Source organism: Melospiza melodia, chromosome 6, assembly GCF_035770615.1.
Source record: "Melospiza melodia melodia isolate bMelMel2 chromosome 6, bMelMel2.pri, whole genome shotgun sequence".
In the NCBI taxonomy this organism is placed as follows: domain Eukaryota; kingdom Metazoa; phylum Chordata; class Aves; order Passeriformes; family Passerellidae; genus Melospiza; species Melospiza melodia.
The window spans coordinates 54,546,207-54,572,830 of NC_086199.1; the positions used below are offsets into that span (position 1 = coordinate 54,546,207).

The following is a 26,624-nucleotide window of genomic DNA, read 5'->3' on the forward strand; positions in this document are numbered from 1 at the left end:
CGGGACAGCGATCCCTGCACCGGGACAGCGATCACTGCACCGGGACAGCGATCACTGCACCGGGACACCCATCCCCGTGCCAGGACAGCGATCCCCGTGCCGGGACACCAATCTCCCGTTCCCCGCTCACCTCCGAGCCCGGCCTCGCTGCTCTCCGGGCTCCGCCGCGGCGCTCCTGAGTTTGGTCCCAGAAAAAACCTCGGGTTTTATTTCTGAGCTCGGACTAGCAGGACTGGCCCCAACCCCCCCGGGGCCCCCCAGTGTGATGTAGGGACAGCCGGGACCCCGGCGGTGTCGGGCCGTGCTTTGCACTGCAATGGGGGGTCCCGCCGAGCGGGCCCGGCCCCGTGTGGGGGCTCCAGGGACAGCGGGGGCGCCGCTCCGGCCCTCTGGGCTTTATTGTGCGGCGCCCCGGGGGAAAGAGGAAGGGGGAGGAGGGGGAAATGAGGAGGGGAGGGAGAAGGGGGCAGAAAAGGGAATAAGGGCAGGAGGAAGCAGGGGTAGAGGGAGGTACAGGATGGGACCCCGAGGCCTCCATTCCTCACCTGGGACCCCCGGAGAGCCCGGCCCGGCCGCTGCCCCCGCGCCGAGCGCTGAGCGAGCACAGGAGGCCGGGGCGGCTCCGGGGTTTCAATCCCCCGGTCCCGCCCCGCGCACCTGAGCAGGGCCCGGCCCGTTTGGGCCGCTCGCCCCGGGATGCGCCGGGAGCATCGCCTTGTCCTGGTCCAGGATCAGCCCTCCGTGCCCGCAGGGAGATGGGAACGGCAGCGGGAGCCTCCCATCCCCATGGAGGCCCCTCTCCACTGACCCAGCGTGTTTTCCACCTCCCTTATCCCAGACAGGGAAACACTGGCTGCTCCTCTGGGCAAGGGAACGGCTCCTGTGCTATTCCCAAAAACAGAACACCTGGAATTAGTGCCCTGGGAGCCCAGTCTGGTCCTTCCAGTCACTGGGGGTCACCCAGAGGGTCTTCACCAGTATAAAATGAAAATGACATCCTGGTCCAGTGCATTCCCATCAGGACTGGACACTCCTGGCCACAGTGACCAGTCCATGGAAGTTGGACCAGTGACAATTCAGGGGGATTTGAAGTTGGATTCTTGCAGATTTCATTGTGCAGACTCTCCAATTCTTTTTGGCACCTCTTGTTTAAATGTTTTCCTGTTGGAAGAGGTGAATTAGTCTTTTGAATGGCCAGATTGCCAGAGGCAGGGAAAACCAAGCAGCATTCCCTGCACATCTCCATCACTTCCACATCCACCTGCAGCGAGTGGCTGAAGGACAGGAGCCAGCCCAGGACAGGCTCGGAGATGAGGCTTCCAGCCCAAACCGTTCCAGGATGATTCCACAGTCTCTCCCTGCATTAATTTTCTATTGTTTCCTCTCAAATTTAGATGATTTGTTAAAAGAAAATAAAATCTAAAATTATTCCAGGAATAAAAAGGGGAGTTGTAAAACATGCAAGAATCATTCCTATGTCCATGAAATAATTTTTAAATTGGAAGCTTACTCCATCATTTCTGTCCTTGTTTTGCTTTTCTGGAAATCCTTAGGATCTTAGTTTCTAGGTGTATTTCCCTCCCCAAAAAGGGATGGAAACATCCTGATGCCCTGATGCATTAGGGAAATGCTTTTTTTTTTGTTATTCCAAGGAATGACAAGCAGAGAGATGGCTTCGACACTAGGGATGAACATTCTCAGCATTCCCTCTCTCCAAACCCTGCACAGATGGGGCTGGGAATGCCGGAAGGAGCCGGGTGTGCCTCTAATTGCAGAGCATGCCTTTAATCCCGGCCTAAGCCAGCTCAGCCTGTGAGTCTGTCCCAGCACGGGGACAGGCCAGGACAGGTCTGGGCACAGCCCAGCACCCGGGTGCATCAGTCCCGGCCTGCTCCACACCCTCCAGGCCGCTGTCTGCCCATTCCTGACCACTGCAGCAGGATCTCTCCCTCCTCTCCCACAATTTCCCCACAGTGACGGGGTCCCGTGGCTCATTGCAGGCAAATGTGGCAGCCACGTCTGGCTGAGCAGCTCCCTGCAGGTGGTGGCGAGATGTGACCTACTTGTCATTGGAATCACGGCCCTGCTTGGAGAGCCCTGAGCTCTTCTGACAGCTGGAGCCAGCTGAACCCAGCCTTGTCCTGGGAGGGAGCAGAACCAGGGAAACTGAGGCTGCTGCCAGCTGGAAATGCTGCCAGGACAGGTCTGGCATCCCAGAGCAGCAAGAGGGAGAACGGAGCTGGGTGGGAAACACTGGGTAAGGGGCAGGAGGAAGGTGTGTCCTTTCCTGGTGATATTCTGGCCCTGGTGATATTCCCTTGGGAATTTTTAACTTGCAGAGCTGGGTTTCTGTTTGTCTGTGCGCCTGGGAATCGCAGGTGAGGGCCCTGGTGTGTGGGCAGGGCTTTGTGTGGGAGCCAGGGCTGTGGATGGAGAGAGGGACACGGGAACCCTTCTCCTGCCTGAGCTAAGCATGGAGGGAGGATCAGCAGGAATAGGGATAGCACTGAGATGACTCCAGCTCTGGGTTGTGTCACTCCTTTTTCCTTGCTCTGCTGTGATTTTATCACAAGATACCTTTTTTGTGCCCTTCTTTTTCTTGAGCAAATAACGCCAGTCTGCCCTTTGGGGAGGCAGGTCCAGCTCTGGTGCCCTGTCCTGTGCCACAAGCAGTGTGACAGCAGCCTGCTGCCCCATTCCCTGGGGAGTGTCCTGCCTCCCCCCTGTGGCAGGTGCAGGAAGCAGGGGCTGCCTGCCTGGCCAGCATTTGGCGAGGGCAAAGGGCCTGTGAGTGGTGCTGCTGCATTAGCCAGGGCCTGCCTGCTGTGCAAAGCCTTATTAGAGAGCCAAAAGGGCTTTATTTCAGGCTGGAAGTCATCGAGCCTGTTCAGGCAGATGTTTATTTCCTCTGCTCCCTGGAATGATGTCATGGTGGCCAGTTCTGTGCTTCCCCAAAGCTGGGCAAGCTGCTCTGGTACTTTCTCAGGCTCCCCGGGAAGCACTCTATAAAATACAGGCAGTGTACAACTGGTTTCACAAGGAATTTCTGTTTAGCCTACTCATTAAAGTGCTCCAAAGGGAATCTGAGGTGTTTGTATTCCATGATTCTTGAGAACCAGTCCCTGTTTATGCTGGCAGGTTTCCAAATAAGGAGAAAAAAAGGATACTTCTGGGTCAAATTCTTGCTCTTAAGCTTTTATACTCCTTACCTCTTGGATGAGTCCTGTGCTCCATCAATCCTCCCAGAGAGCACCAAGCAGAGCCCTTCTGGCCTTTGGGATCTGAGGTGACATGGAAGGATCACCTGTTTATTTTTTTAATACCTCTGACCTAAGAGTTACTTTAACCCTCACTGTTTTTCCTGCTGCAGAGAAGAATCCTGGAATTAGGGGTTTCTTGGACACTACATTTGCTGCTTTCTGGTGGAAAGCAGGTAATCTTATTCCAGCTAGGGAAAAATGCAAGTTAAACTTTTTAACTTCACAAAAATGTCTGAGCCTAAGAAGGGGAAATGAATGCCTCTGTATCCCTTAAATTAGATTTATGTACACCAAAACCAATTTAAGATGCTTCAATTGCAACAGCCTTTTCCACATAAGTGTCTTTAAATCTTTTTTTTTCCTACCGTTAAGAGGAACAGAACAAATAACAGCACCTGTGTATTTTAAAATTACGTTGTTAATAAAATCCCGGTACATTTACATAAATGACAACATTAATGTACAATTAAACAAAGCATTGTAATATTACAGCAACAAAAGAGGACCTACATATTTGTACAGATAGCTGGAGCAGCTACTTGAAAATACTTTCCAAAATAAAGCCTTTTGTGGCATTTCTCAGTGATAATTTTGACCCCCCTGTATGGCTTTCTGTAATAAATAGGGTTATTGGAGCTGGTGATGTTCAGCAGATGTGTACCTAAAGCACAAAGGGAGTGTGCCCTGACCAACCTGTCAGCTGACTAAAAATCCTTATCCATGCATGCAATTTGCCTCTGTGTAAATCCTTTAGGAACAAGGCCATGTCAGATTTTGATGGATTTGCTGGGAGATGCTGGTGGTTCCTTCTCCTTCCCTTTATCTAAACTGTGTCTGTGCTGGGCTTTGGAGCCCGGGCCCAGCTGAGCCTCCTCCTTCCACTGTGTTTAGATACAATGGGAATAAATTGTTGAATTTCTAATAAGGAATAAATAGTTCTCCACTTAAAATTTGGCTTCCTCTTGTTCACCCATCTACAACAAATGGAAGTGTCCTGGCAAATGATTTTTGGAGGGTGCTTAGCCCAGCTCAGTGGGAATAGTTAGAGGTCTTTCCTTAATCCCAGCCAACTCCAGAGAGAGAGCAAGCCACTGAACTGGATGTTCTTTGGAGGCCAGGGGAGGCTTTTATTGCTTTTATTGCAACTGGGCAGTGTTTCAGCCTATTGCCAGCTCCTGCTACACCTGAGCCTTCTACAAAGTGTCTTTTGTGAGATCAGGTCTCACAGGCAATGTCCAGAAACAGGCTTTTAAGGTGAAGAAAGTGACTGACTGACACTATCAGACCTTGACAGCAAAAGGGTAGACAGTCTTTTTCTTTCTCCTCAAAACAGATCCAGATTAACAACTGGCACAGTGAAATTGTATTTCAAAACACTCAAACCCCGAACTCTCCCCTCCCCTCCCTGCCCCAGCTCAGCTCCTCATATTAGGCTTAAAGAGTGAGTAATTTCAGTGTTAGTATTAGTTTCTACTCAGCTTTGAACATACAAAACCTCTCTCTCAAGGTGCCAACAGTTGTGGGGGAAGTTTCTGTCAGTTTGTAGCGATGCACAGATGCTGGTACTACTGAGGGGAAGTATTTGTGTGCAGACAGATGGCTCGTGGGATGGGCTTTAGGATCAGGAAACTCCTTCTAGGCAGCCTTTTTACAGGGAAAACATCTGTGTGGATGAACCTAAGCCCATGTATTAGTGCTGGGCTTAGCTCAATTGCCTCTTTCTCCACGGGCCGGCGCCGTGCTCGTGGAAAGGGCAGCGCCCCTGGCCGCGGTTGGGGCTCTCCCCTGCAGCCCAGCTGGTGTCTGGGCCATGGCAGTGTGGTTGTGTGACAGTGTTGTTCCTGTGGCAGCAGCAGCAGCAGCAGCACAGAAAGGCAGCTCCCCTCCCTGGGCACGGGGGGTGCCCGTTCAGGCTCCAGGGCACTCTCAGGAAGGTGCAGGGGGCAGCCAGCCCCAGAGCAGCGCGTTTGCCAGCGGGACCGGGGCTGCCTCACACCCTGGAGGTGACGTACACCGAGTGCAGGCGCCCGGCCAGGGCTGCCTGCAGGTCCCTCAGAGGGTCCAGGCCCTGCACTTTGCTGTTCCTGCTGTAGATGAGCTGCTTGAACGAGTCCTGCTCCAGCAGGGAGCTCATGTGCTTGAGGAAGAAGCCCTCGCAGAAAGAGGCCAGTTCTGGTGCATTGTGAATCTGAGGAAGACAGCAGCATTATTAACTCCTTCTGTACATCACAGACCTAAATGACATCCCTGAGTCTCTCATTCCTAATGCTCTTCTGCTTTTTGTCTCATGGAAAGCATTAAAAACAGGAGTAACAGTGGAAAAGCACTGAAGGCAGGATTTTGTCTGATCATTTCTCCTGGTGCTTTTTGCAGGGGGGCATACAGGCTTTTTTAATTCCTTCCCCTGCTGGCCTGCTGTTGGCAGAGCTGCTGGCCTGCACTCCAGCCCCTTCCCTTCCTGCAGCAGAGCAGCTGGCTGATGAGGTGGCCAAGGTACCTGTTTGGCTGAGCCACAGCACACAACAACGCTGCTGTGCTGGCAGATGGTGAGCAGGGCTCGGGGCAATCAGGACACGGGTCACAGGACGGGAGCCTCAGCCCATCAGGGAGGGGCTGAACACAGGAGAACACGGATGCTGCACTCCTGAACCACCACGAGGTGATTTCTGCCCGGGACCTGGCTCCTTTTTCTTCAGCATCAGTAACAAGAACAACGAAACTCAAATTCAATATTAAGAAGCTCTGTGCACACACAGCCTCTTCCTGGGAATTCTATGCAAATAATAATTTAAGGAAAAGTACATAATGGCCAGTAGGGAATGCTGTTTCCCCTTTTTACCACTGCACACTGTTAAATTTTAGGTCTGAAAGAAACCAACCCAATGTGAGAAAAAATTGAAAATCATCAGTGGGACAATACACACACAGTGGGAAAAAAAATCGTTATCAGCCCTCTGTGCAGTTTTCTCCTTGTCTTTAAAGGATCTGATCCTGCAAAATTCCAGGAAGAGCAGAGCATTTCTCTGATTTATGTTATTTGCTACAGAGGTGTGTATCTGTCACACAACAGACTTTATGTTCCTTTTGGAGCTGAAAAGAATATTTTCTAGCAGCAGGGGTGCCAGGAAAGGGTTCACTCTGTAGTTGCTGTGGTGTGATCAATTGCCCCTGCTGCTCCCAGGATTTGAATCCCTCAGGATTTGCTGATGTTGCTGTATCAGCCCGTTAAGACAGCTTTCCCCTACTCTGCAGGGATCCCCCATCCATTTCATCCATGATTGCTCCAGACAAGAAAACACACCGGGGCTGTGCAGGACTTTCCAGCCTGGAGCTGGGAATCATCTCCCTCGTGTTGTGGCTGGGAGGAGTTACCTGCAGGGAGGGTGCCCACCTGGGGTTTTAGTTAGCAGCAGCAGCACACAGGCTGCTCACTCGGGTTCTCAAACCAGGGGGGTTGGATCTACCTTTGCATATTTATAGATGTTGACAGAGTTGTCCATGCTGATGGTCTGGGCACAGAGGATTTCACAGTGTCTCTGGAGGCCGTCCAGCTGGAACAGGCTGGCAGCCGACAGCAGCTATGGGGACAAGAGAGAGGCTATTTGAGATCATGAGGCTTGAAAGGCCTGGGGAAGGCAAACAGGACGGATGATTTCCTCTCTGAAGAGTCTCTGACTCGCTGTTTTAATGGCCAAGTCCTCATCAAACAGCAAAAAGGCTGCTCCATGCTGAAGTGACAGACTGACACATTTCCCCTCTTAGCAAAGCTCCTCCCACAAGCATATTTGCTCTCCTTTCTGTCAGCACGACACAGAAACACCAAGCAGCGATGTTTTGAAATTTTAAAGCTCATTTCCAAGCGTTAAATATGCTCCTGGACTGAATGGGAGCCTGCTGTTAGCTCCTGGATTTTGCCTTTCAACTCTGTTTTATGCCCCAGCGCACTTGGCAAGACTTGGAAGAAAAAGCTCTCTCACCTCTAGGATATCAGTGGTGGGAATTTCCATGGATTCTGTCCCTCCATAGTATAAATACTGCATCAGCATCTGGAATGGGAAGAAGGCCAGGCATGAAGTTATCAGGGCAGTCACAAGGGGCTGTTGATGGCTGTGCTCCCCTTCCTGAGCAGACGGGAATCGTGTCCTGTGCCGGCTCTCACCTCCGTTGGTGGCTTTTTTCTCACTCCCTGGCGTAGCAAATCTGCTGCTTTCTAGCAGTCCTTTTTTCTCTTGGGCCCTGAAAAGGGCCCTGCTGGGGACCTTGGGCTGAGGGTGACAGTGTGTCTCTGAGCAACACCACTATCCTTGTCTGGGATCTGGGCTGCTGAAGCCGGGCAGGCCGGTCACACACAGAGCTGCCAGCCAGCCCAGTGTGAGCATCCCGGGGACCTCCCAGCCACTCACATCCCTGCTGGGCTTCTAATCAGCTTCCAGCCCCTCTCCAGGCCTGGAGGAAAAGGCATTAATTGTCTGCAGGGAGAGCAAGAGGCAGCTCCTGCTCTTTGATCTGCATGTGCCACCCCCAGCCCAGGCAGCGTCAGGGGAGGGAATGGATCTGCTGTTGGATCACAGAAATGTCCTGGGTGTTGTGTGGGGCTTGCAAGCTCTGCTTGCCATTCCTAACAGGGCTGGGAACAAAACTGAGCTGGTCCTTGTGAGATTGCCTTATTTGTTTAACAGAGTTACATGCAGCACCCTGAGCAGGACCCACATCTCTGGTGGCTCAGCATCCTCCACCCTACCTGAGCCTGCCTCTCCTTAACCCCTCTGACTGTATTTACCATCGAATTGTCAAATACTGCACTGTTTCAATTCTTTCTGATTTGTCTCTCTCCCTCCACTGAAGCACAAGTTTATCTTTAGAAACCTTTTGATGTACAAATGCTGTTAAGGAAGCTTATTTCAATACTCAGTTACATTTTCTTCTCTGTTGTGGCTTGAAGCTGCAAAATTTGGATGTCACTTGTCCAACACAAAACTTGTACAGCCCCTTACAAGCAGAACAAAGATGTTCTCATGGTCAACTTATTTCCCTCTAGTGGGATAACAGCACTGCTGACCAACAGACCAGGTTTGTTTGCTTATAAAAAGAGAAAAAAAACCCTCAACCCTTTAGTGAAACAGTAACATGACCTATTCTGCACTTCACATCTCCCTGTTCCTCCACTAAATACGGAAATGTCATAAAAGCAAAGCACAATTCTCAGTTCTGAGCCTTTCTTGACAGGGACACACCATTGATTTCTTATCATCTGATTTGAATTAATATGATGCTTGGCAATGCACCTGCTGTAAATAAGTTACTTTTTGCTTAGCAAAGCATAAAAATGGTGGTGTAAAAAGTATGAAAATGGTGTGTTAAAAGTATAAAACTACTTTTCAGTAGAAGACTAGTTTCTCCTGCATTATGGAGAAGTCAGCTGCCTAGGAAGACAATAAGAATGTAGACTGGAAGAGTCTGTTTTAAGGCTGGAACTTTGGGAAAAGGGTATTTCAGAAAACTCCTTAAATTCAGATCTGTTGAAAGGTACTCCATTTCCACTTGTAATATTACCTAATTATGGTATTACTTATTATCTACTTATGATATTACTACTTGGGGTTGTCTTACCTTCAAGTAGTTGAGGAAAGAAAAAGATGAAAAAGAATAAAGAAAGAGTTGGATTAAGTCCCATACCTTGAAAATGTTGTATTTCATATCACTGATTTCTACAGTCTTGCTGCCGTGGCCGTCGTGCTCTGTTTTATTGGTCATTAGTGTCTTGAACCTGGGAATGGTTTTAAACAGATTTAATTGAGAAGATTTGATTTAACTGTATTAGTGTGCCACACACTCATCGCAAACAGCAAGGGCAAAACAAAGATCCCTCCTTGTTCTTTGCAAGCTGAAAATTGAAACATTTTCTTTAATTTAATGATGATTAGTTCAGGGACAATTTAAAACTGTAAATTGGCTGGATATGATCTAATCCCACCCTGTGATAGGTGGCAAACTCTGTTTCTATGCCAAGAACAGAGAAAGAAACTGCAAACTGCAAGTGCACCAGGCCAGTGTGAAAGCTGGAGCAAGTGCAGCTCTCCCTGCAAACTCTGGGAGAAGGAATGGGAAGGCAGGGAATGGCTTGATATGTACACTCCATCTACCACACATGATTTCAGGGATAATCATGGCTGGATTCATTATTCATTATAGATTCATTATGGTTAGTGACTCACCTGTTAGATGCAGTAACCAGCAGGACTTTGTGTGCATAAAAGAGCTTTCCTTCCACTAAGAAAGTTACATCAGACATTTCTTTATTGTTCAGAAAGTGAGGATCTGTTGGGTAAAGTGACAAAAAAAAAAGGTGGCACTTTTTTTTTATACTGTCCATGCTTTTCAGAGAAGAAATTCAAGCAAACAAATTAAAACCCCCACCCCAGCAGCAACCAAAAGAAGCTCACTGCTGAGGTGAGCACCTTACCCAGCCGAGCTGGCAGAGTCTTCCGGATCTCGGGAATGCTGGGAATGGGGCTGCTGCCATAGCAGTGGGTGAAGATGGATGCCAGCTGCTGGTTGATGGAATCATTCTGTGAGGAGCATGGAACAGGGATCAGCAATTCATCATTTAGCAGGTTCCAAATGTGCTGTAAGGGCTCACCTGGGGCTTGCAGCAACTGCACCCCACAAGAGTTACCTCCCCACAGCTTTAAATTAAGGCAGAATTACAATATCTATGGAGTTATGGAGGTATAAAGAGCTGCAGAGCTTGCCCCAGATGTATGTTTGAGGACTGTCTGGGGGCTATTTATGAATTTAGATAAATGCTTCCAGGGCCATTTCCATGCCATAGCTCCAAGGGACTTTGCCCAGCCATTCCCTTTTTCCTGTTGTGCACAACAACAATGAAACCCCAGAATACTCAGCTCTGGCACAGTTACAAAACTCTGAATTACTTTGCTGGTTTTGAGGATGTCAAACATGAGCTGCAGCCCCTCAGTGACCAGCTCTTCATTGTAGTCCTCCTCTTTGATGGTGACAAACTCCCTCAGCAAGGTCTGCACCACGGAGTAGCGGGACTGGGAGAAGGTTGTCCGCAGGGACTCAATCCACACGTGGAGCTTCCATGGCACTCCTGCAGCCACAGGGAAAAGGGACAGTGAAAAATGATTTCCTGAAGTGCCTGTGAGGAGATTATCCTGCTCCTATTACTAACACTTGGCAGCACTGAAGTAGCTCTACCTACATCCTAACAGCAGATAGATTTTTATCTTGATATTAAAGGTGACTGAACTGGGTCACTGACAGGTTAAGTGGCAAAGGATTGGGACCAGGATCATAAATTGGAAATTTCTGCTGATTTTTAAGGATCAGAGACGCTCTGTTTTGTTCTGAGCTTCATGGTTAGTCAGAACCACAAGACAAATTTGAACTGAAGTTGTAAGGATACATAATGCCACACAACTGTGGTATGAGGTCTTTTCTCCCAGTTACACACAAGCTTCAAAGCTTTTATCTCTCCTACCTTGAGATCAGTTTAGTTTCTTCACCTTAACCCATTGATAGAGTGAATTTTAGGTGTAAGTATCTGACAGGGAGAGATGCCCCTTCCTTTTGATACGTGTGAACAGAAGATCCAGCCAAGGGTAAGGGACATCCCAGAGCAGCAGGAATTTGAAAAGAACCCAAACTTATGAGGAGCCTTAAACACTTTAAAATTTAGATTAGACAGCTTTGCAGTTGTTGCTCTTCTAAGTGAGAGAGGCAGAAAGGAGGGTTTCTATGCCTTATGTGCACAGTGCAGAGAAGGAAGGGCTCACCCAGGGCCCTGAGCTCCATGGTGATGTCCACGTAGCCGTGCTCGGCGCTGTAGTACATGGCCTCCTGCAGCGCCTTCATGCGCGTCTTGCACAGCCGCACCTGCCCCTCGCTGGAGCTGCCCTGGCTCGAGGTGTCGCTCTCCACCCCCTCGGCCAGGATCTCCTCCAGGGACAGCACGTCCCCCTTGGCCTGCTGTGGCTGGCTCAGGAGCTTGCGCAGGACGTTCCTGAGCAGGACGAGAGGTTTCGCTTACTGACAAAGGAAATTTCAACAACTCACACAGGACTGTGGGGATTTGGGATTAGGGATCCGGCTCAGTAAACAGTAATTTCCTTCCCAAAGACAGCTGGCACTGTGGAGCAGTATGGAAACCACTTGTCCTTCCCTACCCCACATCCTAGAAACTGGTGCCCCTCAGCAAGGGCAGAAACATGGCCTATACTCCTCACACGGGGGGTTTGTTTGGAATTTCACACGGCAGTTGCAAGAAACAGACTTTTCTGTTTGTGTCTTGTTTGGGGAGTTTGCATCACGGGTGTCCCTGAGCCAGCTGGGGACAGCTGCTCCAGACATTCCCCAGCCCAGCAGGGCCACCCAGCACTCCCTGTGCTGCTGCACTGCCACCAGCCGCTGCTCTCCCTGCACCCACACCACACCCTGGGGCTAAATCCAGCTTATTTAAGGACCCAGCTTTAGGATCACCCCATCCTATCCTACGGCAGAACAAGCTTGGATCTCACTAATGTTTTTTCTGGGAACACAGAGCAGCTTGCAAGTAATGTCTTATTTCTGAACAACCACCCTGAAAACAGGGTTGGAGAGCCCAGGCTGGCTGGTTTAATGATTCACCTCTTGGTTGGCCACCCAAAAACCAGAGATGCAGACACCCAGGCTCTGCTGTAAGTTATTCTTGCCACCTCAACCTGATTAGATTCCATCTCAGAACATGAACCAGGATCTCACAACCCTGATCTCATAACCTATGAGATTAGAGTCCCACGATGAGAGTCCCACCTTAGGTGGGACTTGGTCTGCTGATGTGGGGCTTAAAACCAGCTCACTCTCAGTGCTGCAGAGCCAGACCAGCAAGTGTAAGGACAAGAAACAGCAAACAAAGATCTTTGTTCTTTGTTGTCAGGAGAGTCTTAACCCCATCTGCTGAACTGCACAGGCAGGGGTTTGGGTCACAAAGTCCCACAGGACACACAGCAACACCCAGAGTGCAAAAAGGTCTTGTTGTGAGCAGGAGCAGAGCACTACCTGTGGCCGTGTGCTGCCGAGTGGCTGAAGCAGTTCATGTCCTCGTGGAGTGACGATGACATCCCGTTGACTTCCAGCATGCTCAGCAGTGGATCAGCCCCCCTGCTGAGCAGCAGGCTGACCAGCTCATAATTCCCTGGGGAAAAAGGACAGGAACATCAGCATGGTCCCTCTGTGGAAGCACAAAACACAGGACTGGCCACAGGCAGGACTCCCTGGCTCCATTCCCATTAGAGGGAGTAGGGAGTGGTGGCAGGACATCCAGCACTGGGTGTCACTGGGAGAGGAAGAGGCCTTTTTTATCCTTTCCATAAAGCTTGGAACAGAGCAAGCCAGCCACTCCTCTTCATAAAAGCACAAAGATAACAGAGAAAGAAACAAAAGGAAAAAAACTAAAACCACTTTGAGGTGAGAAGTGTTGACAAACAAGGCCAGCACAGACTCGTTCTGAGAATGTTCAGCTCCTGACAGCCTGCTATAAGAAATGCAGAATTTTTACCAGCATTTAATAAACTAATAAACCAAATTTCTTTATATAACAGTTATTTTTCCTCAGGCTGAATGGAAACTTGTTAATTTTTCACATCTGGGTGTTGCTTAGGCCCACAGACATGCCCAGACTAGACAGTTTATGTTCCTTGACAGTGCTGAGTGAAGGAGTTGGTGCCATCAGCTCTGCTGTGCAGGCTCTGGGGAGAAGTCAAGAGTGGGACAAGATAAAACAGATACTTGGGGCCCATCAGGCTGGTGGCAGGAAGAGATGGAGAGTGCTGAGGCCACAGGGAGCTCACCTGCAGCTGAGGCCAGTTGGAGGGGGGTCTCAGCATAGTTGTCCTCCCCAGTGTTCACGGCAGAGCCCTCCACGTGGGCACCAGCATCCAGGAGCAGCTGCAAGGGCACAGGAAAGACAGGGAGTTGGGAAAAGAGCAGTTCAGAAGGACCAAGCAGCCAGGGCTGGGTGTTAGAAAGGAGAACCAGTGGGCTCAGAGTGAGGAGGGCCCATCTGGAGAGCACCTCCTCCTTTTTTAATCTCCTTTATGGTCGTGGCTGTGCAATTGGAACCTCCAACTCCACAGGGCTCTGCAATCATAGCAGGAAGTCCATCCTAGCTCCATGCTGTGCACAGGAAGCATGGTTCCCCCAGGGAATTACCAGGCTGGTCATAGCTCTGGAGCCTGTGTAGGGAGGCCTGGCAGCTGCAGGACTGTCACACAGAACCTGCTTTCACTGAGCTGCTGTGAGGGAAAGAGCCCCCTCCAAGTGAAGGGGAGAAGGTGCCAGGGTGATGGGGATGTTTTATGGCCAGGTGGGGCTGGCAGAAGGCTCTGGAAAAACCAGAGCAGGGCTGGCAGGAGCTGGCAGGGAGGATCAGCCCTGTGTGTGTGTATCCATCAGGATATTCCATGCTTCCACGACTGTGGGCACTGCAGTACACAACAGGAGCTTTGATTCACTTGGCTTCATCTCCTGGGAGAATCAAACTCGTATCTCACACATAAATTAAGGCTGTCCAACCTCTGGAATACCAAAGGCTGCCTGGGCAGTTTGCCAGGTGGAATCTAATCTTTATAATTATGTACAAATGTACACAAACAAAAGATGAGTGTGTGCAGCCTCCATTTACTTACATCTTTTTTTTTTTTTTTTTTTTTTTTTTTTTTTTTTTTTTTTTATTCCTTCCCTTTGAGCAGAAGGTAAATTAAATTCAACAGCAATTGATTGTCTGCTGTGATCAGTTTTTCATTCCCCTGGAAGTCTGGGTAGCATTTCTGGGGCTCCACCCCATCCTGCTGCCCCCCGTGATAATTCCACAAAAAAGGGAGCAGGGAGGATGCCACAGGCTCAAATCCCACAACAGCTTAAGTCTTGCTCATGCAGTTCTCAAGGATTATGAAGGAAGTTACAGATGATTTGCTGCCATTAAAGCAGACATCAGCACACACTGGATTTCTGCATATAAATTTATAAACCAATTAATATCTACTGTTATAAAGCTCCCGATCAAACAGCCAACCTGCAACGACTCCACGTGAAGCACAAGTTTATTTAAAACTAAAGAAATGATTGTGCAGCATTGTTTTAGGAGCAGTGAGCAACACTAAAACCAAAGAAAAATACAGAAACACGCTGTGCTTTGTTATCAAAGCCTTACTAGGAATTATGTCACTAATTTTCATTCTCCTTGTTTTAAACAGCAGGCAGTTTTTTCACTGGTGTTTAGGAGGCTCAGGAAGGCTGGGAACCAGGGCTCCCAGGGCTGCATTTCAGTGCCCTGTGCCTCCTGGAAGGATTCCTGGCTGGGATCTCACCTGTACCACGGAGATGTGGCCATGCAGCACGGCGAAGGTGAGCGCAGTCCAGTGCCGGCTGTCGGGATGCACCGAGGGGTATCGTGGAGAGCCACTGGGCACCTGGAGCAGGGAAGCAGCACTCATTACCCACTGCAGCCTGCCTGCCTTCCTCCCCTGCCTTCTACAGAGCCAGCCTCTTCCTCTGTGAGTGACAGACCCAGGGAACGGGGACTTGGGCCACTTGGAGAACACTGTGACCACCACTTGCTCTGACCCATCCTCTGGGACTTTTAATGGGCTCCCTGGTTTCTCCCTGTGGCAGTTCCTTCCCTCCCCGTCCCCTGCCCATTAGACTTGCCAGTGCCAATCCTAATTGGAGCCACTGAGTACTCCAAGGGGTTTGGAAGGTTTTCTCCCCCCTCCCAAATCCCTGAAGTGATGGTTTTTGGGAGAAATGCTTGCTTGAAGCTTCAGGACTGAAGCCTTCAGTTGCTAGGAGAGATTTCAGAACTCCTGTTAGTTTACAGCTGGATAATTATGGGCAGAGGGTTACTCACTGGTATATCTAAATTTGCTCCAGCATCTATAAGCATTTGGACCATGGCTTCATCTCCAGCAGCACAGGCGTACATGAGGGGGGTCATACCCTTCAGAAAGGAAACAAAAAATAAAAACAAAAACAAAGTTATCTTTCTATCCCTACCAACAGTGACACTGTCATGGACACAGCCAGTTTGAATCTTAACCTACAAAGTGTGTGTAGGGACAGCATACATGTATTTATAAAGCATTTCTGATTTCTATGCCGAGTGGACACAACTGATACTGGGAAATGAACCTGGACAAAACATCACTGGACAAGGCTGAAAGAACACAAAAAGGATCACTGAAAATCCTAGCCCTGTATTGTCCACAACTCTCCAGCTTTCCCAAGGCTGCCAACAAAGAAATGCCATTTCTTGGCTCATTTGTAGCCAAATGAACTGAAGGCAGAAAGCAACACAAAAATACAGACGATGAATTTATTTGGCAACTTCTCCCCATTGCTAAAATCCTATTTGCCTCAATATTTCAGCATTTCAATCCCATAAATCTCCCTCCCTCTACTTAACCAGCAAACCATGACGGCTCAGAGATGAATTATGAGAAAAATGAGCCTTACTTATAGAGCTCATTCCTGAAGTAGCCAAGGACAGAAAGGAAATGGCCTGGTAAAATCCATTCTTGCTCACATCCCACAGCTTTCCTGCCCCCTCCCCTTAATTATTGCAGGCATTTGAATTTTTTACAGGCAGCATCTCTGCAGCTCAGTGTGCAATAACAGAGCTTCATCCTTAATGGAGCTGCACTGTAAAATGGAATTACATCTTTCACACAGGAATTCTGCTCTTGACTCTGTAAAGGTGTCTTTTCAAAGCAGCCACAACTCCCAGCTTCCTGCTTTGGGGCACTTCCATTGGTGAGGATATTTCTGGGTGAGATATTCTGGCTTCTGTGGGGCTTGGGAGACTCCACACTCATTATAAACTGAGAACTCAAATCACGGGTCTGCAGGCACAAACCCCAGTCAGGGCTCTAAAACTTGTATAGACTTACACTATCCTTTTTTAAATTTTGAATGTTAGTTTTGCACTTCCTTCTTGCTCCTTGCAAAGAAAAGAAGAGACTGTTCTCCTAAACATCTCCAATCCCCTGAAACCAGGGTGCTTGTTGGTCCCCATCAGAACTGAATACAGGGTCCTGCTCCAAACTCATGTTTCTGAGGGCATGTTCTGAGTTCTTTTCCACAGATTTCCATGTACACAGATGGGCAAGTGGGTCTGAACATCCTGGACATGCTCACACCCTGGGAGTAGTCAAAATCTCAGCCTGGATCTAAAACCTTTGTATTAAATTATCCAGCAGCTCTATCATACCCAAGTCAGATTTCCCAAGTTTGGGCACCTGGCTTTGTCTTTCTGTTTTCCAAAGGGAGCAAAACAAGCCGGTGGCAAAGTCCAGCTTTGGCTTCCTGTTCCAGCTATGGCAGAGCTCCTTCTCAGAACTTGGATTTAACTCTGCCTGGGGTGGGCAGTGCCATGCAGGCACTTGCTTGCACACAAAGCTGAGTTGCTCCAGAGTCAAGTGGAGAATTTCCAAGAAACAATGTCTTCAGAGGGGGCCTATCCTGCCCTTTTTGTTGGTGCCAAAACATTTTCTGAGGGCCAAAGACACAGAGCTGCCCCTCTCACAGCAGGGCAGGCAAGAGGATCCCACCCACAGGATAAGACATCAGTGAGTGACAGCAGAAACTCCTCAGCCTTCCCGAGGAGCTGCACACAGGAGCCTCTGTGCTGACAAAAGCCAGACAGCTCCCAGTTTGCTGGCTGTGTGAGAGGTAGAGGACATCGTGCAGCAAGAAGTGACAGTCCTGGCACCAGTGTCTGAGGTGTTGGGGCACAGTGGCTCATAATAGAAATCACAAAATAATATTTGAGAGATTGAGTGGCCTCTGGGCTACAGGAACTGCAAAAGCTTATTTTAAAAAATATAAAGAGGAAGTGGGAAACCTTTATAATATAAATCTGCGACCTCAGTCACTTTACTGAAGTGAATATCTACGATGAGATACCCATCCCAGTGACCACAAAGCTCCTGGTACTGGACCTGTAAATAAGGCAACTACACACCCAGATATGTCCAGGAGCAGCTTCTGCTATTTGTGTATACATTCACACTTCCCTTAAAACTGTAGGATGGTGGGAAGTGCTTTGGAAGATGTGACAGGTTCAGAGCTGGGTCTGAAATGTTACTGCAGTAAAATGCTGGCAGTGAGAAAACCTCTCTACCTGAACACAAGCCCTTCCCACTGCTCAATATCCTCTTGTTCCAGAGATGTGACAGCTCATTCTCCTCGCTGTGACAGCTGTAACGAGTGTTTATTTAGGAGAGGTCGCTTTTTCCCCCCTTTTTTTAAATTAAAAGCTAATTCCATGCATTGAATGATATCCCAGAGGACAGACTCTGCTGTTACTTGATGGGACTGACAGCATGAGCAGAAGCAGCCAGAGACTCCCAGGACTATCAAATCCCTGTGGTTCAGAGTAGCTGAGCAGGGAACAGTTAAAAATGGATAAACAGACACATCAGCATGATGGACTATGAGCAAATCTAACACTGACTGACACCAGGCCACTGGGGCAGGGCCCTCAGTGCTGTGTCTTGTATTCCAAACTGCTCTGAGCCCGAAAGCCATGAGACAAAAACACCTTTTGGTCACTCCTCACTAACCCAGCCGGGATTTGGGCTGTTGAGACAGAGGAGAGTGTCACTGGAAAAGAAAGCACTTTGCTTTGACATCCTCTCAGCATGTATCAGACTTTCCATTCACTGCCCCTGTGTTAACCTGCCTGCCATCAGTGCCTGAGACAGCCCATTCAAAGAAGAACAGACATTCCAGCTGATAAACAATCCACTCCAGGCTCTAATGGGGTTTTTTTTTTTTTTGGAGGGGTGGCATGACAGTGGGGTGGGGACGTATTTTTCTGTGTTTTAAGGGATGCATTTTCAGCCTAAACCACAAGCTAGAATTAGAAAACCCTTGGAGAGGCAACAAACACGACCTGGTATTGATTTGCCACGTGGAAAGGAAGGAGGGAGCTGCTGATGCAGGGGGTTTTGGGGCAGTGAGGGTTTGTTCTGTGGCACACCTGATCATCCATGGTGTTCACCCCGTCGGGGCCCAGTGCATCGATGGCCTGGTTGATCAGATCTGTCCTCCCGCAGTTCAGCATGCGGAAGCCCAGGTCCTGCTGGAATTTCTCAGTAGCAGCTTTAGCATCCAGTCTCCTGAAGGAGCTGAAGCAGCATTCAGGTCTGTGAAAGACAAAAGAATTCCTGGATGGTGCCCATACCATAAAAAAATTTATGGATCCTTAGTCTTTTCTGGGCAAAAAATATATCAATATTTTTTTAAAGTATTAAAGTTAGGCAGAGAACATCCTCAACACTTTTCCAGCAACTCACTTGAAGGAAATGTTTTAACATTTCTATGAGGATCCACTAAATCCTTATCCTTTAGATAACTATCAGGACAACTTTTCAACTTTTATGTCAGCTGGAAGGAGCCCAGGGATTACTGTAAATCCTCTGGCTGTCTGCTCAGGCTCTTCTGAATTCCAGACCTGGAAAAGTGTCTCCTTCACTGAAGAATCACTTCCCAGCTGGAGGCTGGCACTGGGAGCTCAACCCTTTGATGTTATTTTGGGGTGAATGTCTTCCACAGTACCTGCCTGGTTTCCAGCACAGGCTCTTGAGCAACCTCTCAGTGAGTGAGATATCAGCCTGCCAAGTTCCTCTGATAAATGAGATGCTTTCAGCACAGCCGTCCTCCTCTGGAGAGCCTGGACAGCCTGCCAGAGGAACAGGCCACTCATCACCTCACAGAAGATTCAGGATGAATCTCTCATAAAATCCTACCATAATCTTGTTCTAACTGGTATCACAATTTACAGTGTTACCCAGAATAACGTGTAATTACTTTATACAATAGTAAGAAGAAAGAAAAAAAGAAGAATTATGTAAAAAAAAAAAAAAGTGAAATAAAATTACTCCACTTGAAATCTAATGAACTTCAAAAAAACAAAGGTTTTTGAAGATATGGAACTTGCCTTTGCACATTGTTCCTATCCTACAGCAAGTCAGGAATAAATAAATAAATAAATAATTAAACAAACAAACCAGTTTCAAGACCTTCTTTCCCCCTGAACATGCTGGATACAAAATAACTGCTTTAAAGGATCAAAAAATGCAATCTGGAATTAACTTTTTTTTTGCTAGTTTAGATCTTTCATTCAAGCTATCTTATAAAGCAAAGAATAATTTTGTAATTAAGTCTGAGGCACAGAAAAACCCTGAACCCAAATACTTGCATTTCATATTTAACTTTCAGAAAGACAAAAAAATCTTTCTGCCCCAGCTGCAGAGTTTGGCCAAAGCTCCTTTATCTCTGGAAGTACCAGAAAGTTAAACATGTATCGCTTGTGCAGCACAGAGAGATCTGGCTTGTGGGAAATGTAGTGAAAGTGTGACCCTGAGATTAGCTCCATGGTTACAGCATGGTTCTAATTCTTAAGAGTTGAACTTGATGATCCTTGTGGGTCCCTTCCAGCTAGGAATATTCTGTGCCTGAGCACTGGCAGCTCCCACCTGTGGCCTGGGCTGCGGCATTTCCAGCACTGGAGGGACTGATAAGAGACTAAGTGAGCTGAGCTACAGCCCACAGAGGGGACTTTCTGAATTTGTCACCTCTTTTGGAGCAGCAAGAGGTTTTGCTGTTTAATATTGTCCATTTTTGTGCTGGTGATTGGCCAGCACCGAACCCACCCCACGAATTGGCACATTGGCCGGGAAATCTCAACTTGGCGAGCCAAAACCACTAGAGGAAAGTTTTAAGAAGCTCCAAGGACCAGAGGAGCTCCCCAAAGCTGAGCCGACGTACTTGAGCTGGCGTGGCTCGCAGTCCAGCCCCGGCAGGAGCAGCCTGGCCGTCTGCCTGATGTCGTCGCTGTCCACGGTCAGGCTGCGGCGGTGCTCGGCGTAGGTGATGGCCACGCGCATCCACTCCATCAGCGGCGGCAGCAGCATGAAGGGGCTGTGGAGGGAGGGCAGAAATCCATTAGGGAACAAGGGCTGGGGCTGCAGGGCACTTTGTGGGTTCCTGGGTGTGCAAGGGGGAGCCTGGCACGGATAAAGGAAACTGGACTGAAAGGTCACAGTCGCTCAGCCTCGGTCACCCGAACAGTTTATGTAATAGCTGTGTCTGTTATTCTAAATAATCCATAGGCACAGGATTATTTATTATTTATTATTATTTTTACACTCCTCCACTAGGAACGCTACAAATATCCTTGACTGTTTGCAACTTCAAACCTTGATAAATTCAGTCCTGCCTCCATTAGTCTTCACATTACTGCCATCCCCACGGCTTTTTGCATTTTGCCTTTCTTATGCAGAGCTCAGTTATGCCCACCTGACCCTCAGCTTTGCTCCCCTGAGTCTCCAGACCACAGAATTGGTGGAAGAATGAGGTTTTACTCAATATGAAGGGCTGCAAGGCAATAAAGGAATATAAATAATGTAATAACAGCAGCACCAGTTCGTGATTAGCTCCCCTTACTCCTGCTGTAAGAATGAACACAGCACTGAGATCACACATTAATGTATAGTTACCATAATACTCTCATACACAACACATCTCATCTACCCTCTCAATATACAGCCAGACTGATCTATGTTGCTTGATTTTTCCCCAAGGATACCTGCCACCCCAGTGGAAGGCTTGGAAGTGCCGGCTGTAATGAAAACACCTCTCCCATTCCCAGAAACGACTTCATTAACGCTGTGGAAAAAGGAAAAAAAAAAACCAAACCAAAAACCTGTGCCATTTAACCATTCAAAAGAAATGAACTGAGGGGAGAAAGGATCAATTCCTTTACAAAGTTCAGAGAGAAAAATATATATATGAGGGAATATGAACTGATTTGGGCATTAATGAAAGCAGTTGAAGTCATGAAAGGCATTTTTCAAAGCTGTGCCTGTGTACATGTGTGAGGGCAGGAAGAGGGAGCTGCACCAATCCCGTTAGAAACCATTTATTCATAATGGGATTTACAAGCACAACTCCCTTTATCACGACTTTGAACACCCTTCAGGCTGGAATAACTCCACTGTGTAAAAATATGTTCTGTTCTCATTTTCCCAGTTGCAAGGTGCACCCTGAAACGCTGCCACTATCACTCTACACACACACACACCATTTTTCCCTCTTCTCCTCTTCTTCCTTTTCTTCTGAGTTGTGAAACAGCTTCTACAAAACCAGAGATGTTTTAAGCACCGGATCCTGGCTTGCCCAGGGCCAGGGTGTTTCTAACAGGACACTGACTTTCTCTTGTTACCAGTTCACTTTTCTGCCAAAGAATCAGAATATCAGGGTTGCTGATATTGCAACAATCACCACTTTAAGAACAATCCAGCAGCTCATCCTTCCCAAGACTTTCTGAAAGGGATGGGATGAATCATTCCAGCTCATCCAATTCAGAGCTGATTGACCTCCCCAAGGGAAGAGCAGGAATTGTCCACAGGCATTTGGGAGATGCCTTTAAGCAAATTCTCTGCTCCAGAGACTTTCAGCTCTTATCCAGCCTGGAAAAGAGCCATTCACACTTTTTGAATGCAGGTACTTAAGAGAGGAGCCAAAATAATTATTTATCTTTTCTATGTACTCTGCAGAGCCTCTAGCATGGAATTCCAAGTTCCACAGAGGTGGTGAGGGCAGAGAGGTGTGCCAGGGAGGCCAAAAGCATCAAAACTAAATACAGAATTAAATTATATTTAGATTGGGGACGCTCAGGAGCACTGGAAAAGCTCATCTTACAAGAGATTCCATCTGCCACCTTTTGTGGTAAACAAAGCTTTAGGCCACATCCCAGCTTCCCTGACACTCCCATGGTGGGAACACCGCTGGGCAGGAGCCCTGACCAAACTCTGGTGACTGACTCAAGGCCTGGGCAGCCAGAACCTGCGGTCAGCCAGCAGCAAATGCCACAGAGTCTGCACCAGAAATAACACCTATCGTGAAGGAATTTCCACTCTGCAAAAAATCCACATGTGCCAAGGTTATAAATGGCTTCCACACAAGCAGACCTTGGATGTGGAAAACTTGCTTTGGGAGGAATAGCAAGAAGAAAAACTTTTTTTTTCCCCCTTCTGTTTCTTTTTTTAATCTCAACAGATTTTTTTCCACAGGCTTTAAAAGTGACAGCTCAGACTGCCTGGTTCTCCTTGTGTCCAAAGGGGAGCAGACATTGGAATGCAAAAAGCAGTGTCAGGAAGGATGTTCTCATCCTGCTGTCCTGATTTTCCAAACCCCACTGCTGGCATTGCTGTGCAAATTGGATAAATCATTCTTTATTATTCATTATTCTATCGAGGGTCACTATAATCTCTTCAATTTTGCTGAAAAAACTTTGTTTCTCTGCAAAATTTTTAGCTTGAAGATGAGCTTCTTACTCTTTTCCCCTGTTTTTATTCAATTATTTCCTTTCTCCCAACTTGGCCACGCTCTGGGAACAGCTTTATCTTCCTTTGCTCACTGACACTCCACCAGATAAGCAGCATTATCCCAGGATTGAAGCAGAAAGAAGAGGCGCAGTTCAGCTGAATCAAACACCAACACTGGGTCACGTCGCACTAAGAAAATAAATGAAATTACTCATTTCCTAGAAAATAAAATGCTGTTCTCAACCCTGTGGCCCTTAACCTGGGCATCCATCTTCCCCCAAGGAATCACTGATCATTTCACAGTCTGCAGCAGGGGAAGGGGGGGAAACCTTAGTGGAAAATTAACTGGGAGATGCTGCAAGCTAAAGAATTAATTTCTGTCTCTGCGCTCTTGCCTGTGCCATGTTCTGCCTGGTGCCATTTTCCTCTGGTCTTCCTGACATTTAGAAGCGTTTGCAGCTCATTAAATTCCACACATGAAGTGATCCAGCCTTGGGAAGCTGTCATATTCCAGCAGCAGCTCGCTGGGGACACAGACCCTCAGTTTTCTTGGAAGTACAATGCCACCATGGCTTCTTCCCGGTTTTTTTGCCATGAAGTTGTTTTGGAGTGATGCCAGTGTGAACTGGGAATGTGCACAGGACTGGGAAGTGGAATAGGAACTGCTCCTCTTCTGTACACCTTGTGAAGGATCACGCTGATGTCTGATACTGTCATGGGCTGTCAATATTGCACCCATAAGTTCTCTGAAATTCCCTCCATCTGGAATTGGACAGCCACTCCCGAGGGGATCACCTTGGAGCTGGGTGAGAGTGCTCTGAGAAAGAACAGACTTTATTATGGGCTTTCCCCCTTCCTTTGAGCTAAACCACATTGTTTTATTTATACATAGCTGAGGAGGCCAAGCAGCTTTTGGCAGAGAATTTACAGCAAGTTTTAGGATAACTTTTTCCTGGAAAAGGTGTTTTCATTAGAATGGCTTTGGACATGACTGGCATGTGGAGAGCACATGCAGCAGCATCTGAGAAGGAGCTGTGGGATCACAGACTTTCAGGGATGTCCATCACAAAGAAATCTTTCCCAAAGTGGGCTCTTCTGGGGATTTCTAGGAGCACTGGGATCAAGATATTTTGGCAAAGGGAAGTTAATTGTATGCAAAAAGGAAAGCACTCCAGAGGAGTTAGAAAATTACATCATCCTTCCCCTGCTTTGAGCACCTGCTAACTCAGGTGAAGACAGTGGGGTTTCCCACAAAAACAGCCATTCTATCACATTCCTTCCCCCTGGCTGTGCCCCCAGGAGGATTCAGTGACAAGACTGGTGAAAAATCACAGTCATAGAATGGTTTAGGGTGGAGAAAGCTCATCCTGTTCCAACCCCCCTGCCATGGGCAGGGACACCTTCCACTAGCCCAGGCTGCTCAGAGCCCCTTCCAACTGGAGGGAAAAAGGAGGAATAAATAATTTTCCCTGTTGCCCCACCTCTTCTCTATTTTTCACTGCCTTCTGCTCTGCTACAGCAAAACAAAGCAGGAGCCAACAGTGACAGCAACAGCAAGAAAGAAAAACCTTGTTCCTCTAAACAAGGCTCTCCTTCTTCTAAAGTGGGAAAGAAAATCCTGTCCTAATGGAAGCAGGTGGGAATGGCAAAATTCACCTCCCTCCTGGCAGCCTGAGCAGGGCCTGAGCTGCACAGGCACAGTCTCCATCCTGCCTGTGCCCAGGCCTTCTAAATGGTCTGAGTGAACTAAAGCATGTGGAGATCTCACAATATTCATGGTCAGAGTGGAGGGACCCATGGTAACCCCCATATTTTACTTACAGGAACTATACAGAGGCTCCTGCAGAGAAGAATCCCAAATCTTTAAAGATCAGCGTGAGTTTTTGCAAGGGACTAAAAAATGAAAAGGGAAGGTTTTCAGTACAGTGAGCTAATATTTGAATTTATTGCTGGAATCAAATTCTATGGCTCAAAATCACTCAGATGGAAAAATCCCAAGGATGGCAACAGAGTCAAAAAGAAATTAGAGTGAAGTCTCATTACTTGGAGAAGGGAAAAGATTCTGAGGCAAGACAGAGTAACCAAAACTCAAACCATGGCACACTGATGTGGAAAATAGTGGCATATTTACAATTTGGATTCTCAAACACTAAAACCTCTCTTCAAGCAGCAGGGAGGAAAAAAAATGTATCTTAGAGTATGTAATTATATGTGAATAAAATAACAACAGAGATGTTGATTTAGAAGAAACACAAAATTGTTGCTCCAAAATACAACCAGCTTCACACAGGAGCTATTCCTCACAGATTCAAAAGTATTTCACAAAATTTCAAGAACTTCCCACATTTACAGGAGAAAAAATAGGAATTACCATGCTGGGCCCTATTCAAGGATCATCTTAACATGTGCAATATCTTTCAAGGCAGACAGTTCAGATCCTTACAGAAAAGGAAGAAGAAATTTAACCACATCCAACTGACCCCAAAAAGTGTTCTTCTGACTTCCCTTAAAACAATGACTGGCTCACATCTCAGAAGATAAGAGTTCTCAAATTTTAGTGGATCGTTATCAAGTTACTAAGGCCTTGGCTTGGCTATGCCATGAGTTTAGAGAGTTATCCTGCAGTCAAGACACTAATGGAATGAAAGCCATCTGGTTAATATTATATTTATTGGGATCCTTTCTCCACTGAATCTGCCTTCAGAGTTTCCTCTTTATATACAGAATATAAAATAGTACAAGAGTAGTTTAAATCTAGAACTGGCAGCTCTGATCCTTCTTCCCACAGACAGAAATAACACCTTTTCCATCCTTTGCAAACCACACTTAAAAATAAGGTGCAGCCTCAGACAGGTTTTACTTCATGTTGCTACAAATCAAAGGAAAAATTAAATTTGAGTTCACTAAAAAAATAACATGAAGTAATCATTGGGAACTCACTATGAAACTTAAAAAGAGCTCTCAAGTCTATGGTTTATTTATTGTAATCACATTTTACAAACCTTACTTTACCAACAGGGAAAAGATTTCATTTTCAGGCTGGAAACAAGCACTGGTGCTGCTCTGGAATGTGCCATGTGTCTCATTAGAAAAACATATTTGCAACATCTGCAAAGCTGAGGCAGGAGGAAGGTTTCTAGAGAGGCAGAAAATAATGAAAACCAACTTCAAATGTATACAGTTGTTGTTAAGAGGCAGATAAACATACATGATAGTTTAACTATGACAATATGGTCACAGTTATGGGGTCAAGATGTGACAGATTTCCATCTGTCCCCCCAGCCCCACACGGAGCTGTTGGACCCCTGATGGACATGGAGGAAATGCAGAGGAAGGAAAATCACTAATCCTGCTCCTGCTGCGGCTCCCAACTCCTCAGTGCCCTAAAGCTCCTCATTAGGTGAAAACTACAGCAAACAATTTGGGGGATGAACTATTCTTCCATGTGTCTGGACCTAATTGCAGTCCTGACCTCAGTGAACACGGAGTGAGTCCAGTGGAGGCCATGGAGATGCTCCAAGGTCTGGAACACTCCATCTCTGCAGCCAGCCTGGGAGAGCTGGCATTGCTCAGCCTGGATGAGAGAAGGCTCCAGGGAGCACCTAAAGGGGCTCCTGGAGACCTGGTGAGGGACTTGGGACCTGACAGGACAAGAGGGAATGGCTTCCCACTGCCAGAGGGCAGGGACAGATGGGATACTGGGAAAGAATTGTTGCCTGTGAGGGTGGGGAGGCCCTGGAAGAGATTCCCAGAGAAGCTGTGACTGCCCCATCCCTGGAAGTGTCCAAGGCCAGGTTGGATAGGGCTTGGAGCAACCTGGGCTAGAGGGAGGTGTCCCTGCCCATGGCAGTGTGGTGGGACAAGATCACTTTTAGGCCTCTTTTAACCCAAACCATCCCATTATCCTGATTCCATGATTAATCCAACAGTGGCTCTGGCCAGGCCATCTACATCAGATCCAGGCCTTTCCCAA

General features: G+C 47.5%; 1 protein-coding gene across 1 annotated transcript in view; it reads right to left on the bottom strand.

Moving 5' to 3' along the window:
• Positions 1 to 3,658: 3,658 nt before the first annotated feature.
• Positions 3,659 to 26,624, bottom strand: part of ABTB2 (ankyrin repeat and BTB domain containing 2) — a 111,373-nt gene continuing 88,407 nt past the window's right edge. The window contains exons 4-17 of the mRNA XM_063158226.1: positions 20,091 to 20,243; positions 18,301 to 18,466; positions 15,169 to 15,258; positions 14,630 to 14,731; positions 13,112 to 13,208; positions 12,321 to 12,456; positions 11,060 to 11,286; positions 10,196 to 10,374; positions 9,724 to 9,829; positions 9,476 to 9,578; positions 8,937 to 9,027; positions 7,238 to 7,306; positions 6,725 to 6,838; positions 3,659 to 5,448 (exon numbers count right to left, since the gene is read on the bottom strand). Coding sequence (XP_063014296.1) covers positions 5,251 to 5,448; positions 6,725 to 6,838; positions 7,238 to 7,306; positions 8,937 to 9,027; positions 9,476 to 9,578; positions 9,724 to 9,829; positions 10,196 to 10,374; positions 11,060 to 11,286; positions 12,321 to 12,456; positions 13,112 to 13,208; positions 14,630 to 14,731; positions 15,169 to 15,258; positions 18,301 to 18,466; positions 20,091 to 20,243 — 1,831 coding nt within the window. The 3' untranslated portion in view covers positions 3,659 to 5,250. The remainder of the gene's footprint in view (positions 5,449 to 6,724; positions 6,839 to 7,237; positions 7,307 to 8,936; positions 9,028 to 9,475; positions 9,579 to 9,723; positions 9,830 to 10,195; positions 10,375 to 11,059; positions 11,287 to 12,320; positions 12,457 to 13,111; positions 13,209 to 14,629; positions 14,732 to 15,168; positions 15,259 to 18,300; positions 18,467 to 20,090; positions 20,244 to 26,624) is intronic.